General features: G+C 37.2%; 1 protein-coding gene across 1 annotated transcript in view; it reads right to left on the minus strand.

Annotated features, from left to right (window-relative positions):
- Nucleotides 1-3,106: 3,106 nt before the first annotated feature.
- C3H1orf185 (chromosome 3 C1orf185 homolog) overlaps nt 3,107-22,708 on the minus strand; it is a 50,146-nt gene continuing 30,544 nt past the window's right edge. The window contains exons 5-6 of the mRNA XM_070362340.1: nt 5,303-5,339; nt 3,107-3,691 (exon numbers count right to left, since the gene is read on the minus strand). Of these exons, the coding sequence (XP_070218441.1) occupies nt 3,297-3,691; nt 5,303-5,339 (432 nt within the window). The 3' untranslated portion in view covers nt 3,107-3,296. The remainder of the gene's footprint in view (nt 3,692-5,302; nt 5,340-22,708) is intronic.

Raw genomic sequence — 22,708 nt, forward strand, 5'->3', positions numbered from 1 at the left:
GCTATTCAAGGTTTTTTGTATTTCCATACAAATTGTGAAATTATTTGTTCTAACTCTGTGAAGAATACCATTGGTAGCTTGATAGGGATTGCACTGAATCTATAGATTGCTTTGGGTAATATACTCATTTTCACTATATTGATTCTTCCAATCCATGAATATGGTATATTTCTCCATCTATTAGTGTCCTCTCTGATTTCTTTCACCAGTGTTTTATAGTTTTCTATATAAAGGTCTTTAGTTTCTTTAGGTAGATATATTCCTAAGTATTTTATTCTTTTCGTTGCAATGGTGAATGGAATTGTTTCCTTAATTTCTCTTTCTATTTTCTCATTACTAGTGTATAGGAATGCAAGGGATTTCTGTGTGTTGATTTTATATCCTGCAACTTTACTATATGCATTGATTAGCTCTAGTAATTTTCTGGTGGAGTCTTTATGGTTTTCTATGTAGAGGATCATGTCATCTGCAAACAGTGAGAGTTTTACTTCTTCTTTTCCAATTTGGATTCCTTTTATTTCTTTTTCTGCTCTGATTGCTGTGGCCAAAACTTCCAAAACTATGTTGAATAGTAGTGGTAAGAGTGGGCACCCTTGTCTTGTTCCTGACTTTAGGGGAAATGCTTTCAATTTTTCACCATTGAGGATAATGTTTGCTGTGGGTTTGTCATATATAGCTTTTATTATGTTGAGGTATGTTCCTTCTATTCCTGCTTTCTGGAGAGTTTTTATCATAAATGGATGTGGAACTTTGTCAAAGGCTTTCTCTGCATCTATTGACATAATCATATGGTTTTTATTTTTCAATTTGTTAATGTAGTGTATTACATTGATTGATTTGTGGATATTGAAGAATCCTTGCATCCCTGGGATAAAGCCTACTTGGTGATGGTGTATGATCTTTGTAATGTGTTGTTGGATTCTGTTTGCTAGAATTTTGTTGAGGATTTTTGCATCTATGTTCATCAGTGATATTGGCCTGTAGTTTTCTTTTTTTGTGGCATCTTTGTCAGGTTTTGGTATTAGGGTGATGGCCTCGTAGAACGAGTTTGGAAGTTTACCTTCCTCTGCAATTTTCTGGAAGAGTTTGAGTAGGATAGGTGTTAGCTCTTCTCTAAATTTTTGGTAGAATTCAGCTGTGAAGCCATCTGGACCTGGGCTTTTGTTTGCTGGAAGATTTCTGATTACAGTTTCAATTTCCGTGCTTGTGATGGGTCTGTTAAGATTTTCTATTTCTTCCTGGTCCAGTTTTGGAAAGTTGTACTTTTCTAAGAATTTGTCCATTTCTTCCTCGTTGTCCATTTTATTGGCATATAATTGCTGATGGTAGTCTCTTATGATCCTTTGTATTTCTGTGTTGTCTGTTGTGATCTCTCCATTTTCATTTCTAATTTTATTGATTTAATTTTTCTCCCTTTGTTTCTTGATAAGTCTGGCTAATGGTTTGTCAATTTTATCTCATTAGACTTTTCAAAGAGAACAAGGTATATACCTATGATACAAAGTAACACTTTAATAAAGAAGCAAATGTATTAGGTTCTGAAGAAATACTCAGTTTTTTCTATCACTACAGTGTGAAAAGTGCTTTAAATGTATAGTTCTTTTTATTTCTCATTTGTAATGACAAGAATTTGGTTAGGATGCTTTGGTTACAGTAACAGAAACAAAACTCTACTAAATGCAAAAAGGGTAATTTATTAAAGAATTATAAGGATACTTCACCAAAGCTAAAAAAACAAAACAGTTAAAAACAGGCCTCAGTGATCGTGGCTAGTAACAGAAATCAAATCTGCTAGCTTAAGCAAAAAGGGGAATTTAGAATTAAGATATGAGGGTGCCTTACTAAGCCAAGGGCAGGATTCAAGAAGGGCTGGAATAAGGGAATGGAGCACTGTTAAGAAAGCCAGGGATCACATTCTTCTGATCTCTCCTCTCTGTTCTTCACTTTGCAAATACTTCACTGCTCTTTTACTGCAGATTTGCTGTCCTTTTCTGCCTAAACCACAGAGTGGGACACGGCAACCCATAGCTCTCCAATTTATGTCTCCTCTATTCCAGAGATTAGTCAAAACAAGGCTAGAATCTGTTGTCTCTAACCCCAAATTTCTAGGGAAGCTTTAGAATCTTATCAAAATTAGAGATGACTTTCTTCTCTGGGATAGGCAATAAGATAGAAGTTGGTAGAAAACCAAGAAATAGAGACCAAATTTTTTTTTACCATTCTTTACAAACCTCTAACTAAAATAGCTTATTTTATTTAGGAATGGATGTAGAGAGATATAGAGAGATATTCTCACAATCCAATCAACAAATATGACCAGATGCTTCAAAAGAGAGAGGTGTTCTAATCTTTTTTAATATCCTCTCTAAGAGAGAAGTGATGGGCCTGTATAATGCTACTACCATATTTGAGACAAGTTTCCTTTCATTTATTGTAATAGACATGATTTATCTCTTGGGAAGATATGCACAAGTCCCAGTATGAGTGTTTTAAGCACAAAAAGTAATGATATATTTCATTGTTTTTCTCAAGAGAAAGAAAAACAGGGCCTAATTACATGAAGAGTATTTATGAGAAAGAAAAAATGATTAATTATGGGGTAGGTGTCAAAAATTCCTTGGAGCCATAAATTGAAATTTGACCAAGGATTTCTCAGACTAGAGAGAAATTCTGGTTCATCCTAGCTTGAGTCAGGTACTTATGAACATAACCGCTTATATCTTCATCATAGTGGGGTAAGGGTCAGAGGGTCATTCTGAGAAACAGACATAGGATAGGGCAAAGAAAATTATTTTCTGTATTTTTCAGTGTTCCAGGCTCCCCTAGAGGAGCAAAGTTATATTGCTTATGAAAATCATGGCATAATAAGATTTAAATGGTAGGTGATTTATGTATTTAAAAATCAGAATAGCTGATGGAAGTATTCTGCCCAGTCTTACCCACACTGAAATAAAACTGAAAATGTCAGAGGTATAAAGAAACGCTGCAAATGCTTTATTTAAAATGTATCTGTGCTGAGGATTTCTTAAAGTATTCTCCTATGTGTTAAAATACATTTGTATTATCTATTATATCCTTTGATGAGATACAAGGAGTTAAACTTAATGTTTATGATATCACTGTACTTCTTCCTGTAATTTTGTTTCTACAAATAATTGGAAAGGGAAGTAGGACCACTCTATGGTAAAGAACAAAAGAAATAATATTAGCATGGACATGTTAAGAGACTCAGAAGCTGGTAATTCAGTTTTAACTTTACATGATTTCAGGGTACACAAAGTTTCAAAAGAAAAAAGTCATTCAGTATTATGTTGAAGGTTTTGTATTTCAACCTCTGTATTTCTTCGCGTAAATATTTCCTTAAGGTTATCATCTTTTTGATCATCACGAAGTGTCATATTTAGTACATTTTCAGTACATTGTTCTAATGGAATGGTTGTCAAGTATGAAAATACTTTTTCCACTAGAGGCTCCCCGAGAAAAGGCATCGAAGGGCTCTTTTTCATTTGAGAATCATCAGAATACCAGTCATCAGCTATTTCTACACTTTGGCTGTAATAAAAATCAGATGGTAATGTTGATAAGCTTAAGGTAACACTGCTGGGATTTGTTGCCGAGCTAGACTCTGAGGGGTCACAAATGACTTTTTTCGTTGCAAGGCAGAAATCATCTTTAGAATAACCATTATTTGCTGTAAAACAAAACAAAACAAAACAAAACAGATTTACTATGAATATTGCATATTCATGAGACAAATCTTAATATAAGGATAATGTTACTTTCTAAAATTCAAACTCTTTTTAGGGTTTTTAGGAACAGAATAATGCAACAGTGAAAATTCTAAGTTGCTATCAATATCTACACAATGTTAAATATTTAATGGGGAATCAGCAATATTTTCATGATAGACCAGAGTAGAAAAATCTATTCTAAATAAAATTGACCTGTCTTAACAGAAGAAGATTCTAAACAGGCTAGAAAGCTCAGTTCTGGACTGTCCCTTAAAATCAGAGATGGCAGATAGTTTAACTATTTAGGGCTAAATATTATCTTATTTAAAAAATAAATTGTGGCTCAGGAAACTCAAACAGAGGCTTTGTATCAACTAGAGGGGTGGGATGTGGAGGGAGATGGCAGGGAGGTTCAAAAGGGAGGGGATATATGTATAGCTATGGCTGATTCATGTTGAGGTTTGACAGAAAACAACAAAATTCTGTAAAGCAATTATCTTTCAATTAAAAAAAGAAAAGTAAGAGAAAAATAATAAATTTTAAAATATCTCCTTAAGCAGATAAATTGGGGCTTCCCTGTGGCTCAGATGGTAAAGAATCCGCCTGCAATATGGGAGACTCGGGTTTGATCCCTGGGTGGGGAAGATCCCCTGGAGAAGGGAATGACTATCCACTTCAGTATTCTTGCCTGGAGAATTCCATGGACAGAGGAGCCTTGAAGCCTATAGTTCATAGGGTCAAAGCAGCTAAATTACAAAATGTTTGTCCACCATGGGATCAAACTGGCTTTATACTAATTAAAGTAACAACTAAATTAACATTCATATATAATGCCTTAGAATTTGCACAGCAGTTTGATATACTTCCAGATCTCATTTATCCTTTCAATCTTTCAATTACTACTCAAGGTAGTTATCAACCTTTTTCACAAAAGATATTACTGAGACTGAGACTTAGAGAAATGAGTCACCAAAACCAGATACAAAACGGACTTTGTTCTAGATCTGTGTTACTGTAAGTCCCATGCTTCTCCCATTACATTATTTATGCTGTACAGTTGCAAATAAAAATGTTAAGTTTTAGAAAATATCACATTTACAAAATATCTTAAAACAACATCTTTTATGATATTTTACATAGTTTTGATGTGAATATGTAACATTAATTTTAAAGCTGTTTTAAATACCTTATTACATTCTATATTCTGCATTTCTAAACTTATGTAGGACAGTAAGGCTTTGAGGTACTAAGTCAATATCTAAAGGGTTACAAAATGCTCATGCTTTTGACTCTCCATCATGTCTCTATGGCACTGACTCTGATACCTTTGGGTATAAATAAGGGACAAAAAAAAATTAAAATTTCACATTTTAAGATAGGACATTGCAAATTTTGTTTTCTAAAAAAATGCTCATTCATATACTAATAAATAGATATTTCCCTTGAGTTTTCATGATTTTAAAAATATTTAGATATCTAGTATATATTTAAGATAGCCTCTCGATTCTTTAAAATGTGAATTGCTAAAAGTTGATTATGACTTATTCTAATAAACTGTTGAGAAAAAGTACCTTTTATACAAGCTGTTTCTTTTTTTCTTTGCTCCTCCTACATAAAAAATATTATTTGTATTTTAAAAATAGTTTTTAAATAATTACTTGATATATACTTATGTGATAATATATGTTAACATCATAACAAAATTTTGATAAAATCATATTTTTTCCATGATATGAATTTATCTCACCAAACTATATTGACAGGAAAGAAAATGTGTTGAGGTATCATCCGAAAAGAATGTGAATTGGCTCAAGAAGGCAGTCTCCAGGATAGGGAATGAAGGGTGAAATAGAGTTCAACAGGATTATTTCTCTCTATTCTCACCAACTTAGAGTTGCTTGGTTAGAACTAGTGATGACAAAAAAAAGTAATTACAATTCCTAGACTTACTCATCCTATTAACTAATAACAACAAAAAAGTAAATTCTGGCTGAAAGCTTTTTAAAAATGCTATTATTTTGAAGCCAATAAAACATCTGATAAAACAACACATTTCAGATATGTTCTGGAAAGTGTAGTGGTGTAGTAGTTCTCAAACTTAGGGTATCAGAATCATCCAGTGTGTTTATTAAAAATGCTGTTTCTTAGACATAATATCAGACCACTAAAACAGATTATCGGGCAGTAGGGATTACGAGTATCTATTGTAAACCACTCCATAAGCGATCTGATTCAGTTTTTCCTTAGACTACTAGATAAATGATGAGCTAATGCACAGAGTGTTTGGTATGCAGTGGGTGAAGACAGAGAGACAAGACTGTCTCGTGTTACAGGGGAACAGTGTTGGTACTCTGTGCTGATCTTCAGTGTTCTGTTTGCCAAAAAGGCTTGATTAGGAGATACACACACACACACATGGAATATACATATAGATGGGATAACACATAAGCACTTTTTTTGGAGTCTACTTTACTTTTTGATCATTTTTACCTTTTATTAATACAAATGTCAGTATAGGCTCCTGACTTACCTTGCCTGGATCTAGGATCAAGTCAATTTTCCCACACGGGCCTGCATAAACTGCAGGCTTAAATCAAATCCCTTACAATTATACAGTGGAAGTGACAAATAGACTCAAGGAATTAGATCTGACAGACAGAGTGCCTGAAGAACTATGGATGAAGGTTCGTGACACTGTACAGGAGGCAGGGCTCAAGATCATCCCCCAGAAAAAGAAATGCAAAAAGGCAAATTTGTTGTGTGAGAGGGCCTTACAAATAGTTGAGAAAAGAAGAGAAGTGAAAGGCAAAGGAGAAAAAGAAAAATACATACATTTGAATGCAGAGTTCCAAAGAATAGCATGGAGAGATAAGAAACAATAGAATGGGAAAGACTAGAGATATCTTTTAAAAAATTAGAGATACCAAGGGAAAATTTCATGCAAAGATGGGCTCCATAAAGGACAGAAATGGTACGGACCTAACAGAAGCAGAAGACATTAAGAAGAGCTGACAAGAATACATAAAAGAACTGTAGAAAAAAGATCTTCATGACCCAGATAATCACAATGGTGTGATCACTCACCTAGAGCCAGATATCCTGAAATGCAGTCAAGTGGGCGTTAGGAAGCATCAATATGAACAAAGCTAGTGGAGGTGATGGAATTCCAGTTGAGCTATTTCAAATCTTAAAAGATGATGCTGTGAAAGTGTTGCACTCAATATGTCAGCAAATTTGGAAAGCTCAGCAGTAGCCACAGGACTGGAAAAGGTCAGTTTTCATTTCAATCCCAAAGAAAGACAATGCTAAAGAAAGTTTAAACTACTGCACAATTGTACTCATCTCACACGCTAGTAAAGTAATGCTCAAAATTCTCCAAGCCAGGCTTCAGCAGTATGTGAACTGTGAATTTCCAGATGTTCAAGCTAGATTTAGAAAAGGCAGAGGAACCAGAGATCAAATTTCTAACATCTGTTGGATCATCAAAAAAGCAAGAGAGTTCCAGAAAAACATCTACTTCTGCTTTATTGACTATGCAAAAGCCTTTGACTGTGTGGATCACAATAAACTGTGGAAAACTCTTAAAGAGATGGGAATACCAGGCCACCTTACCTGTCTCTTGAGAAATCTGTATGCAGGTCAAGAAGCAACAGTTAGAAATGAACATGGAACAACAGACTGGTCCCAAATAGGGAAAGAAGTACATCAGGGCTGTATACTGTCACCCTGCTTATTTAACTTATATGCAGAGTATATCATGAGACATGCCAGGCTGGATGAAGCACAAGTTGGGATCAAGATTGCCAGGAGAGATATCAATAAGCTCAGATATGCAGATGACATCACCCTTATGGCAGAAAGTGAAGAACTAAAGAGCCTCTTGATGAAACTGAAAGAAAAGAGTGAAAAAGTTGGCTTAAAGCTCAACATTCAGAAAACTAGGATTATGGCATCTGGTCCCATCACTTCATGGTAAATAGATGGGGAATAGGTGGAAACAGTGGCAGACTTTATTTTGGGGGGCTCCTAAATCACTGCTGATGGTGAGTGCAGCTATGAAATTAAAAGACGCTTGCTCCTTAAGAAAAGTTATGACCAACCTAGACAGTATATTCAAAAGCAGAGACATTACTTTTCCAACAAAGGTCTGTCTAGTCAAAGCTATGGTTTTTCCAGTAGTCATGTATGGATGCGAGAGTTGGATGATAAAGAAAGCTGAGCACTGAAGAACTGATGGTCTTGAACTGTGGTTTTGGAGAAGACTCTCGAGAGTCCCTTGGACCACAAGGAGATCCAACCAGTCCATCCTAAAGGAAATCAGTCCTGAATATTCATTGGAAGGACTGACGATGAAGCCGAAACTCCAATACTTTGGGCACCTGATGCGAAGAACTGACTCATTGGAAAAGACCCTGATGCTGGGAAAGATTGAAAGCAGGAGGAGAAGGGGACCATAGAGGATGAGATGGTTGGATGGCATCACTGACTCGATGGACAAGAGTTTGAGCAAGCTCCAGGAGTTGGTGATGCACAGGGAAGCCTGGTGCACTGCTGTCCATGGGGTCGCAAAGAGTCAGATACGACTGAGTGACTGAACTGACTGATATTAATAGGTATAATTTTTCTAGAGGGCAATTTAACAAATCCTCTTCTAGAAAATTATTATGCCAGGTAAATAATTTTGGATTTACATTAATACCCAGTTACCAGAATTTTCATCACAACACAGTTTAGCATTTTTAAAGTCTACAATGTAAAATTCTAAGAGTAAGGAAATATTTAAATATATAAGGATATATAGATATTAGTAAAATGAGTATTCTTTCAAAAATGATATGATAGATCAGAAGTAAGTAAAGACTCAAAAAATGATGGGGATATATAAAAAAGACAGAGGAATAATCTTGAACAAGTGGCTCACTGGTTAAATTTAGGAAAACTTGAGCAACAAATTAATGATAGTGATGGATTATAATCTGCTAAATAAAATAGAAATCCATGAATCTATACTGACAATAAAGCAGAAATAGATGTTTTTCTGGCACTCTCTTGCTTTTTTGATGATCCAGCAAATGTTGGCAATTTGATCTCTGGTTCCTCTGCCTTTTCTAAATCTAGCTTGAACATCTGGAAGTTCATGGTTTATATATTGCTTAAGCCTGGCTTGGAGAATTTTGAGCATTACTTTACTAGCGTGTGAGATGAGTGCAATTGTGTGGTAGTTTGAGCATTCTTTGGCATTGCCTTTCTTTGGGATTGGAATGAAAACTGACCTTTTCCAGTCCTGTGGCCACTGCTGAGTTTTCCAAATTTGCTGGCATATTGAGTGCAGCACTTTCACAGCATCATCTTTTAGGATTTGAAATAGCTCAACTGGAATTCCATCACTTCCACTAGCTTTGTCCATAGTGATACTTCCTAAGGCCCACTTGACTTCACATTCCAGGATGTCTGGCTCTAGGTGAGTGATCACACCATCGTGATTATCTGGGTCATGAAGATCTTTTTTGTACAGTTCTTCTGTGTATTCTTGCCACCTTTTCTTAATATCTTCTGCTTCTGTTAGGTCCATACCATTTCTGTCCTTTATCGAGCCCGTCTTTGCATGAAATGTTCCCTTGATATCTATAATTTTCTTAGGAGATCTCTAGTCATCAGGTGGCCAAATTATTGGAGTTTCAGCTTTAGCATCAGTCCTTCCAATGAACATTCAGGGCTGATTTCCTTTAGGATTGACTGGTTTGATCTCCTTGCAGTCCAAGAGACAGATCAATTAGATGCACTGAAAACTGCAAAGCCTACAGCCGGCACTGGTTAACAACAACAACAACAAAAAAAGTGGAGCAACTTTGAGGAGATGTCCCATGTCCAAGGCAAAGGAGAAGCCCCAGCAAGATGGTAGGAGGGGCAAAATTGCATTTAGAGTCAAAACCCATACCTGCCAGAGATGCTCAGAGGGCTCAAACAAACCTTGTGCCCACCAGGATCCAGAGACTCCAGAGACTGAGACAGAACTGTGTTTGAGTGTCTCCTGTGGAGGTACGGGTCAGCAGTAGACTGCCACACAGGCAGGGACTCTGGGTCCAGCAGACTTGGGTATGGCATAAGCCCTCTTGGAGGAGGTCAGCATTAACCCCACCATAGAGCTGCCAGAACTTACACAGGACTGGGGAAATAGATTCTTGAAGGGAACAAACAGAACCTTGTGCATACCAGGACCCAGGAGAAAGGAGCAGTGACCCCACAAGAGACTGACCCAGACTTGCCCATGAGTGTCTAGGAGTCTCTGGTGGAGGTGTGAGCCGGTGGTGGCCTGCTGCAGGGTTAGGGGCACTGAATGTAGTAGTGCAAGCATGGGACCTTTTGAAGGAAGTCACAATTATCTTCTTTATCTAAGCAAAAATGGCTGTCTGAGGAGGCATTACAAATAGCTATGAAAAGAAGAGAAGCAAAAAGCAAAGGAGAAAAGGAAAGATATACCCATTTGAATGCAGAGTTCCAAAGAACAGCAAGGAGAGATAAGAATGCCTTCCTCAGTGATCAGTGCAAAGAAATAGAGAAAAACAATAGATTGGGACAGACTAGAGGTCTCTTCAAGAAAATTAGAGATACCAAGGGAACATTTCATGCAAAGATGGGCTCAATAAAGGACAGAAATGGTATGGACCTAACAGAAGCAGAAGATATTAAGAAGACGTGGCAAGAATACGCAGAAGAGCTATATAAAAAAGATCTTCATGACCCAGATAATTACAATGGTGTGATCACTCACCTAGAGCCAGACATCCTGAAATGTGAAGTCAAGTGGGCATTAGGAAGCATCACTATGAACAAAGCTAGTGGAGGTGACAGAATTCCAGTTGAGCTATTTCAAATCCTAAAAAATGATGCTGTGAAAGTGTTGCACTCAATATGTCAGCAAATTTGGAAAACTCAGCAGTGGCCACAGGACTGGAAAAGGTCAGCTTTCATGCCAATCCCACAGAAAGGCAATGCCAAAGATCATTCAAACTACCACACAATTGCACTCATCTCACATGCTAGCAAACTAATGCTCAAAATTCTCCAAGCCAGGCTTCAATAGTATGTGAATCATGAACTTCCAGATGTTCAAGTTGGTTTTAGAAAAGGCAGAGCAACCAGAGATCAAATTGCCAACATCTGCTGGATCATCAAAAAAGCAAGAGAGTTCCAGAAAAACATCTATTTCTGCTTTATTGACTATGCCAAAACCTTTGATTGTGGATCACAACAAATGGTGGAAAATTCTTAAAGAGATGGGAAAACCAGACCACCTTACCTGTCTCTTGATAAATCTGTACGCAGGTCAGGAAGCAACAATTAAAACTGGATGTGGGACAACATACTGGTTCCAAATAGGAAAAGGAGTATGTCAAGGCTGCATATTATCACCCTGCTTATTTAGCTTATATGCAGAGTACATCATGAGAAATGCTGGGCTGGATGAAGCACAAGCTGGAATCAAGATTGCCAGGAGAAATATCAATAACCCCAGATATGCAGATGACACCACCTTTATGGCAGAAAGTGAAGAAGAACTAAAGAGCCTCTTGATGAAAGTGAAAGAGGAGAGTGAAAAGGTTGGCTTAAAACTCAACATCCAGAAAACTAAGATCATGGCATCTGGTCCCATCACTTCATGGCAAATAGATGGGGAAAATAATGGGAATAGCGAGAGACTTTAGGGTTTTTTTGGCTCCAAAATCACTACAGATGGTGACTGTAGTCATGAAGTTAAAAGACGCTTGCTCCTTGGAAGAAAAGTTATGACCAACCTAGACAGCATATTAAAAAGCAGAGACATTACTTTACCAACAAAGGTCTGTCTAGTCAAAGCTATGGTTTTTCTAGTAGTCATGTATGGATGTGAGAGTTGGATGATTAAGAAAGCTGAGTGCCGAAGAATTGATGCTTTTGAACTATGGTGTTGGAGAAGACTCTTGAGAGTCCCTTGGACTGCAAGGAGATCCAACCAGTCCATTCTGAAGGAAATCAGTCCTGAATATTCATTGGAAGGACTGATGATGAAGCTGAAACTCCAATACTTTGGGTACCTGATGTGAAGAACGGACTCATTTGAAAAGACCCTGATGCTCGGAAAGATTGAGGGTAGGAGGAGAAGGGTTCGACAGAGGATGAGACGGCTGGATGGCATCACCAACTCAATGGACAATGAGTTTGAGTAAACTCCGGGAGTTGGTGATAGACAGGGAGGCCTGGTGTGCTGCAGCCCATGGGCTCCCAAAGAGTCGTATATGCCTGAGTGACTGAACTAACTAACTAACTACAGTCAGCACTGGTCACCAAAAAAGGAACCAATTCTTCTCCACAATAACATCCATCTGCATATCATATAACCAATGCTTCAAAAGTAGCTGTGTGTTTTCTGGGATCAACCATCTCCTTGGAAAACTTACTGCATCTCATGCAAAAAACTTGGCCTCCATTCTGTGCTTCTGTGTGAGTTTCAGGAACAATACTCAGGCAGAGGGTCCTCTGTGGTTAGGGGAGCCCTGAATTTGGATAAGATTTCACTTGAATATTCATTGGCTCTAGTAATTTGGTTAAAGTAGGAGAAGACTCTTAATTCCAAGGGGTCAAATATCCTCCTTGAAACAAAAATGGAAAAGATTAACTAACTCATGGAAAGAATTTTGTGATAAACCTAATATCCTGGGACTACTTTTGTAATAGTACTTTCTTTTCTCATCACTCATTTCCCCTTTGTGTGTCTTGAATAATATCATTTTTAAAGATTTAATAAAGATTTCTCTGTCAGCAAACCTCCCCCCCCACCAAAAAAATTAGAATGAATTGGGCTACAAAGGTTTGCCTCATCCGCCACATTCACCTGATCTCTTGCTAACTGATTACCACTTCTTCAAGCATCTTGATGACTTTTTGCAGGGAAAAATGCTTCCACAACCAGCAGGAGGCAGAAAATACTTTTCAAGTTTGTTGAATCCCAAAGCATGGATTTTTGCAAGACAGGAATAAACAAACTTATCTCTCATTGGCAAAAATGTGTTGATTTTAATGGTTCTTATTTTGATTAATAAAGAGCTGTTTGAGCCTAGTTATAATGATTTAAAATTCACATCTGAAACTACAACTACTTTTTCACCAATCTAGTATAAACAACTCAAACATCTTTCAACTGATAAATGGATAAACAAAATATGATATAGTCATACAATGGAATATTATTCAGCCATGAAAAAGAATAAAATACTGATATATGTAATAACAAGGATGGACTTTGAAAACATTATGCCAAATGAAAAGGTCGATACAAGAGACCATATATTGCATATTTATAAGAAATTCCAGAACAGACAAATCTATAAATATAGAAAGTAGACTAGTATTTGTCTAGGCCTAGGAGGATTGGAGGAAAATGGAGGGTCAGTGATTGCTAAGGGTATGGGGTTTCTTTTAGAGGTGATAAAAGTATTTTAAATTGATTGTGAAGGCTGTTCTACAACTCTGTGAATATCTAAAAATTTCTGAAGTATACACTTTAAAAAGGCAAATTATACATTATGTGAACTATACCAGTAAAGCTGTTAAATATAAAACAAAACAGCCTAAAGCTAAGAAACTTTTAGAAGAAAATTTAGAAGCAAATTCTTGTGACCTAGGGTTAGGCTAAGAGTTCTTGGTTATGACACTAAAGGCATGATCCAAAAATGAAAAATGTATAACTCAACAACAAAAAGGCAAACAACCCAATTTAAAAATGAGTAGAAGGCCTAAACAGACATTTCACCAAAGAAAAAATAAAGGTGGCTAGTAGGCACATGAAAAGATGCTCAACATTGCTAATATTAGAGAAATGCAAATCAACTACAGTGAGGTACCATCTCACGCCAATCAGAAAGGCCATCATTAAAAAGTCTACAATAACATGCTGGAGAGGATATAGAGAAAAGGTAACCCTCCACTACACTGTTGGTGGGGATGTGAGTTGGTACAACCACTGTAGAAAGCAGTATGAAAGTTTCTCAAAAAACTAAAAGAGAATTACCATATGATCCAGCAATCACACTCCTGGGCATATATTCAGACAAAACTATGGTTCAAAAAAGTATATACACCCCTATGTTCATAGCAGCACTATTCACAACAGTCAAAATATGAAAACAACTTAAATGTCCAATGACAGATGAATGGATAAAGATGCCATGGTACATACATACAATGGAATACTACTCAGTCATAAAAATAATGAAATAATACCATCTGCAACAACATGGATGCAACTAGAGATTATCATACTGAGTGAAGCAAGTCAGAAAGAGAAAGACAAATACTATAAGATAACATTTCTATGTGGAATCTAAAATATGACACAAGTGAACCTATGAAACAAAAACATAACCACAGACATACGGAACACACTAGTGGTTGCCAAAGGGGAGGAATTATGAGGGAGGGATGGTATGGGAGGTTGGGGTTAGCAGAGGTAAGCTTTCATACATAGAAGAGATAAACAAGGTCTTCTTGTATAGCACAGAGAACTATATTCAATATACTATGATAAACCACAATGGAAAAAATATATTAAAAAGAATGTGTATATATGCATAAGTAAATCATTTTGCTATGATTTCCTAGGTGGTGCAGTAGTAAAGAATCCACCTGCCAATGCAGGAGATGAAAGAGATGTGGGTTCAATCCCCGGATTAGGAAGATCCCCTGGAGTAGGAAATGGTGACCCACTCTGGTATTCTGGCCTGAAAAATTCCATGGACAGAGAAGCTTGGCAGGATGCAGTTCATACGGTCTCAAAGAGTCAGAGAGTACAGAGAGACTGAGCACACACACACACACAAATATATATAACTAAATTACCTTTCTGTATAGCAGTAATTGAAACAGCACTGTAAATCAACCATCCTTCAATAAAAACAAAGCAAAAAGGGAAAATAGATAAATAAAATCTTATGCTTTGCAAACTTCTCTGTTGACAAGATGAAAGCACAATCATCAACTGGGGGAAAATATTTGTAAATCACATATCTGACAAAAGAGACTTGTATACAGAATACACACTGTAAATTAATCAGAAAGATAATCCAATTAGAAAATGCACAAGAAAGCTGAAGAGACACTTCACCAAGAAGATACATGATGGCAAGTAAAAATATGAAAAGCTGTTCAACATCACTGCCCATTAAAGAAATAAAAATGAAAATCACTAAACATATTTAAATGGGCTTCCCCTGATGGCTCAGTGAGTAAAGAATCCATCTGTAATGCAGGATACACAGGAGACATGGGTTTGATCTCTGGGTCAAGAAGATGTCCTGGAGGAGGAAATGGCAACCCACTCCAGAGTTCTTAACTGGAAAATTCCATGGACAGAGGAACCCAGCAGGATATACTCTATGGGGCTGCAAAGAGTTGAACATGACTGAGGAAATGGCATACACACAAACAAATTTAAATGGCTAACATTTAAAATGCTGCTAAGTATCAAATGATAATGAGGATGTGGAAACATGATTCTCTTACACATTATTGGTGGGTATATAATATGTTACCATCTGCAAGTCAGTCTGGGAATTTCTTTTAAAAGTAAACATATTGGGACTTCCTTGGTGGTCTAAAGGTGGAGAAGCTGCCTGCCAATGCAGGGGACTTGATTTGATCCCTGGTCTGGGAAGATTCCACATGCCACAGGGCAACTAAGTCTGTGCACCACAACTAACTGAGCCTGCCCGCCCTACATCCTGTGCTCTGCTACAAAGAGAAGCCACTGCAGGGAGAAGTCCATGCACAGCAACTAGAGAATACCCTCAGCTCACTGCAACTAGACAAAGCCCATGCAAAGCAACAAAGACCCAGCACAGCCAAAAAAAAAAAAGCACACACTTACTGCATGATCCGGCAACTGCATTCCTGGGAATTTATTCTAGAGGAACTGAAACTAATGTTTTCAGAAAAGCCTGTACACAAACAATCATGGCATGCTTATCTTATAATAGTTCATAACTAGAAACAAATCAAATACTCCCCAGTGGTTAAATGGTTAAGCAAACTGTGGTATACCCACACAATGTTATACTACTCAGCAATTAAAAAAGAAAAAATATTGATACATGCAATGCTATGGAGGGATCTTAAGGGCATTATGCTATGTGATGAAAACCCAAGCTCAAAAAGCCATAAAGCTATTGGATTCCATTTATATAAAATTCTAGAAATGAGGCAATTAGAGAGATGGAGGACAGAATCAGAGGTTAAGGAAAAGGAGGGAGGATGTGACAATAAAGGCTAGTATGAAGGAGTTTCTTCATGGCAATGTAACAGTTCTGTATGTTGACTGTCATGGTGGTTATACAAATCTATATATATGATAAAATGTCATAGAAATATATGCAAAAGCAACAAAGAGTAAGTACATACAAAAATTGGTAAACTTTGAGTTAGGTCTGCAATCTAAATTTCCTGGTTTTGATAATACATACTTAAAAGTATACTTTTCATGAAGCATACTTATGTAAGGTGTTATCATTGGGCAAGTGGGTGATGGGTATATAGGGCATCTTTCTAATTTTTTTGCAACTTTTGATTTTCAATTCAGAATAAGATAAAACAAATCAATTGTATTTATATTTGCTAACAACAAAAATAGGGAAATAAAACATTTAAATCAATACTACTTACCATAGCATAAAAATATCTATAAATAGGGCTTCTCTGGAGACTCAGTGGTAAAGAATCCACCTGCCAAAGCAGGAGAGATGGGTTTGATCCCTCGTCTGGGAAGATCTCATATGCTGCAGAGCAACTAACCCTGTGCACCACAACTACTGAGCCTGTGCTCTACAGCCTGGGAACCACAATTATTAAGCTTATGTGCCTCAACTACTGAAGCCCACATGTCCTAGGGCCTGTGCTCCACAAGAAGAGAAGCCACTGCAATGAAAAGCCCATGCACCACAATGAACAGCAATCCCTCTTGCCACACCTAGAGAAAAGCCCACACAGTAATGAAGACCCAGTGCAGCCAAAAATAAATAAAATTGTATTAAAAATACCTATACTTACAGAAAAGGAGTTCGTCAAGGCTGTATATTGTCACCCTGTTTATTTAACTTATATGCAGAGTACATCATGAGAAACACTGGACTGGAAGAAACACAAGCTGGAATCAAGATTGCCGGGAGAAATATCAATAACCTCAGATATGCAGAGGACACCACCCTTATGGCAGAAAGTAAAGAGGAACTAAAAAGCCTCTTAATGAAAGTGAAAGTGGAGAGTGAAAAAGTTGGCTTTAAGCTCAACATTCAGAAAACGAAGATCATGGCATCCGGTCCCATCATGTCATGGGAAATAGATGGGGAAACAGTGGAAACAGTGTCAGACTTTGTTTTTCTGGGCTCCAAAATCACTACAGATGGTGACTGCAGCCATGAAATTAAAAGACGCTTACTCCTTGGAAGGAAAGTTATGACCAACCTAGATAGCATATTCAAAAGCAGAGACATTACTTTGCCAACAAAGGTTCGTCTAGTCAAGGCTATGGTTTTTCCTGTGGTCATGTATGGATGTGAGAGTTGGACTGTGAAGAAGGCTGAGCGCCAAAGAATTGATGCTTTTGAACTGTGGTGTTGGAGAAGACTCTTGAGAGTCCCTTGGACTGCAGGGAGTCCAACCAGTCCATTCTGAAGGAGATCAGCCCTGGGATTTCTTTGGAAGGAATGATGCTAAAGCTGAAACTCCAGTACTTTGGCCACCTCATGTGAAGAGTTGACTCATTGGAAAAGACTCTGATGCTGGGAGGGATTGGGGGCAAGAGGAGAAAGGGACGACAGAGGATGAGATGGCTGGATGGCATCACTGTCTCGATGGACGTGAGTCTGAGTGAACTCCGGGAGTTGGTGATGGACAGGGAGGCCTGGCGTGCTGCAATTCATGGGGTCTCAAAGCGTCGGACACGACTGAGCAACTGACGTCATCTGATACTTACAAATAACTCTAAAACAAATGTGAAGGACTTCTATACTGAAAACAATGAACTAAAATAAAATTATAGCTCAATAAATCAAATTAATAACTTTAAAGAAGTCAACAAGAATAATATCCTCATAGATTAGAAGAATCAATAATATTCAGTTCAGTTCAGTTCAGTTGCTCAGTCATGTCCAACTCTTTGCGACCCCATGAATCGCAGCACGCCAGGCCTCCCTGTCCATCACCAACTCCCAGAGTTCACTCAGACCCACGTCCATCTAGTCAGTGATGCCATCCAGCCATCTCATCCTCTGTTGTCCCCTTCCCCTCCTGCCCCCAATCCCTCCCAGCATCAGAGTCTTTTCCAATGAGTCAACTCTTCACATGAGGTGGCCAAAGTACTGGAGTTTCAGCTTTAGCATCATTCCTTCCAATCTCCTTGCAGTCCAAGGGACTCTCAGAGTCTTCTCCAACACCACAGTTCAAAAGCATCAATTCTTTGGTGCTCAGTCTTCTTCACAGTCCAATGTATGGATGTGAGAGTCCACACTCTCACATCCATACATGACCACAGGAAAAACCATAGCCTTAACTAGACGGACCTTTGTTGGCAAAGTAATGTCTCTGCTTTTGAATATGCTATCTAGGTTTGTTATAACTTTCCTTCCAAGGAGTAAGCGTCTTTTAATTTCATGGCTGCAGTCACCATCTGCAGTGATTTTGGAGCCCAAAAAATAAAGTCTGCCACTGTTTCCACTGTTTTCCCATCTATCCATTCTTCCTAAGTTGACTTATAGATTCAATGCCAGTTCAATAAAAATTCAAGCAGGACTTTTTAAAGAACTAAATAAGCTGCTTTCTAAATTTTATGGTAAAACAACACACCTAGAGTAGTCAAAATATTCTTGAACAAAGAAAAACAAAGTTGGAGGATTTACTACACTTGATTCCATGACATAACACCACAGTAATCAAGACAGAAGAATATTGTTTAAGAACAAATAGCTCTGTAAAAAGAATATAGAGTTCAACAAATAAACCAATACATATACAGTAGATTGATTTTCATTCAAAGTGGCTAATTAGTTCAATGGGGAAAGAACGTCTTTTTAACAAAATTTTCTGGAACAATTGGATATGCAACTTGACCTGTACTTCACAGACCTAAACATAAAACCAACACTATACAGCTAAGACAAATATAGACTATTTTTGCAAACTTAGAAATGTAGATATTTATTAGACAGATACAAATGTCTTTTAAAAGAAAAAAATCATAGTCTCAATCAACATTGAAAATTTCTGCCTACCAACTGATATCATTTTAAAAATGAACAGATAAGCTACAATCTGGAAAAAAAAATTCACAACATATATATCTTATAACAGACTAATTCCAAATTGTATTAAGAACTCCTAGAAGTCATTATTTAAAAAACAAACAAACAAAATCAATCTTTAAAAATGACCAAAAACTTAAATTGGCAAGTCACACACAAAAAATATGCAACTGGCTAATGAACACATGAAAAGGTGCTCAACATCTTTGCTTATCAGAAAAATATAGATTAATAGCATATGGAAATGCCATTCCACACCTGCTAAAATAGCAAAATTAAAAATAAAACACTAGTAACACTAAATGTTCACAAGGATGTGGAGAAACTGGAACATCTGCTTATTGTTGATGGGAGTGAAATAAGTTATAACCACTTTGGAAGCTGTTGGCAGTTTCTTATAAGGATATATATATGACTACTCAAGCCACACTGATTTCCATGCCAGGTATTTTTCCAAGAAAAATACCAAAAGTTTTTACTAAAAGTACACAAATATTTACAGCAGCCTTACTCATACTAGTCAAAACTGAAAAAACTCAAATGTCCCTCACTAAGAATACATAAACATGTTATTATATAATCATACAATGGAATTGTTGTTCAGTCGCTAAGTTGTGTCCAACTCTTTGTGACCCCATGGATTGACTGCAGCACACCAGGCTTCCCTGTCCTTCACTGTCTCCCATAGTTTGCTCAAATTCACGTCCACTGAGTCAGTGATGCTATCTAACCTTCATCTGCTGCCCCTTTCTCCTTTTGCCTTCAATCTTGTCCAGCCTAAGAGTCTTTTTCAATGAATCAGCTCTTTGCATCAGGTGGCCAAAGTACAATAGAACACTACTTACCAATAGAAAGAACAAAGTTTTAACATATAAATTAACATAGATGAATCCTAAAAAATTGTATTAAGTGAAAGCCATATGTAAAAGGTATATATTATACAATTCCATTTGCATGAAATCCAGACACAGATTAAAACTAAACTTTGCTGATAAAAATGAGAAAGTGCTTGCATGGAATGGTTAGAAGAACTGACTGGAATGGGACATATGCTAACTTTTTCAGGTGATAAAAATATTCCGTACCTTGTTTTTAGTGTTGTTTAAATGCATATACAATAGTGGAACACCTAAGGTCTTGCATTCTATTGCAGGTAATTATACATCAATAAAATATTTTAAAAATCATATCAAATTTGACTTCAGTGGTATTCTTCCCCCCAAAATCCATAACTCTAGTATAATAATGAGAAAAATATCAGATAAATCCAAATTAAGGAACACTGTACAAAATACACGACAGTGCTATTCAGAGGGAGAGGGTGGGGAGATTTGGGAGAAAGGCATTGAAACATGTATAATATCATGTATGAAACGAGTCACCAGTCCAGGTTCAATGCACGATACTGGATGCTTGGGGCTGGTGCACTGGGATGACCCAGAGGGAGGGTATGGGGAGGGAGGAGGGAGGAGGGTTCAGGATGGGGAGCATGGGTATACCTGTGGCAGATTCATTTTGATGTTTGGCAAAACTAATACAATATTGTAAAGTTTAAAAATAAAATAAAATTTAAAAAAAAAAAGAAGGAAAGATGTAGATATAGTCACAGAGTGGAAGAAATTAAAGACAAATGCAGTGTGTTATCCTGGATTAGGTCTTGAAGGAGCAAAAGGAAATTCATGTAAAAGCTGGTGAAACCAAAATAAAGTCTGGAGCTTGGTTACTAGTGATGTATCAATGTTGGTTTCTTCAGTTCAGTTCAGTTCAGTTGCTCAGTCGTGTCCAACTCTTTGAGACCCCATGGACTGCAGCACACCAGGCTTCCCTGTCCATCACCAACTCCCAGAGCCTACTCAAACTCATGTCCATCACACTGGTTTCTTAGTTTTGACAAAAATATAACAGCAAAAATATTTTTAACATGATGAGAAATAGGTAAAGTACAAGACAATTCTATACTGTATTACTTCTGTCACTTTCCTATAAATTGAAAACCATTCCAAAATACTTTACTTAAAAACCATATAATATTTCTAGCCAATAAGTAAAAAAAAAAAAACATATCATAAAAACATAAAAAATGTTTTCCAATAATAAAAACTAGTATAGGCCAGGAAAGGATTGGACTGGGAGTTTAGAATTAGCAGATGCAAACTGGTATATACAGAATGGGTAAACAGCAAACTCCTACTGTATAGCACAGGAAACTATGCTCAGTATCCTGTGATAAATGATAATGCAAAAGAATATGAAAAAGAATGTGTATATACACACACACACATACATATGTATAACTGAGTCACTTTGATGTACAGTAGTAATAAATATAACACTATAATTCAACTATACTTCAATGAAAAATGAACTTTAAAAAAAGCTAGTATAAGATGTGCAAGATTTTATAAATTGATCTAAAATTGCACTACAGTTTCCCTCAAAACCCCAAAAGAATATTGGTAAGTGCTACTAGGCAGTTGAGCAAACATAAGAGAAAAAGTGAAATTGGGTTGCTATTTATACCAAACAGAGAAATAAATTCTAGATTGGTTAAAGATCTATGTAGTCAGAGTATAAAACTCTTAGATGACAACACAGAAGAGTATCTTTATGACTCTGCAGTAGGGAAAGAAATAAATAATAAAGGAAAGGGTTGAGAAATTAGTTTACATTAAAAGTTAAAGTATATTTTGTTCATCAAAACACACCATCAAATAGTGAAAACAAAAACAGAATCAGACTCAGAGACATAGAAACAAACTTATGGCTACCAAAGGGGAAAAGTTGAGGGGGTAGGGAGGAGGGATGAATTAAGAGTACGGGATTGGAAACTGGTGTGGAGATCATAAAGGTGGTAAGTCAGGGGGGTAGTGGTGGGGAGGCTGTCCTAAGATGGCAGATAAATAGGACAGGGAGACCACTTTCTCACCCAAATTCATTGAAAGATCATTTGAACGCTGAGCAAATTCCACAAAACAACTTCTGAATGCTGGTGGAGGACACCAGTCACCCAGAAAGGCAGCCCATTGTCTTCAAAAGATGTTTTATCATTGGTGCAGCATGGATGGAGAAGTTTTGAGGCCACTGTAAGAATAAGACTGAAAGCCAGAGGCAGGAGGCTTAAATCCAAAACTTGAGAACACCAGAAAACTCCTGACTCCAGGGAACATTAATCAACAAGAACTCATCCAAAAGCCTCCATACGTACACTGAAACCAAGCTCCACCCACGAGCCAACAAGTTTCAGAGCAAGACATACAGAACTAATTCTTGAACAACGCAGGAACATAACCCTAAGCATTAAAATACAGATGGCCAAAAGTCATACCAAACTCATAGACACCTCAAAACTCACTACTGGACACTTCATTGCACTCCAGAGAGAAGAGATCCAGAACCACCCACCAGAACACTGACACAAACTGCCCTAACCAGGAAACCTTGACAAGCCACTCATCTAACCCCACCCACAGGGACGAACTTCCACAAGAAAAAGGAACCACAAACTTCCAGCCTACAGAAAGGCCACCCCAAACACAGCAATCTAAACAAGATGAAAGGGCAGATAAATATTCAGCAGGTAAAACAACATGATAAATGCCCACCAAACCAAACAAAAGAGGACAAGATAGGGAGTCTACCTGAAAAAGAATT

Source organism: Bos mutus, chromosome 3 (genome assembly GCF_027580195.1).
Source record: "Bos mutus isolate GX-2022 chromosome 3, NWIPB_WYAK_1.1, whole genome shotgun sequence".
NCBI lineage: Eukaryota > Metazoa > Chordata > Mammalia > Artiodactyla > Bovidae > Bos > Bos mutus.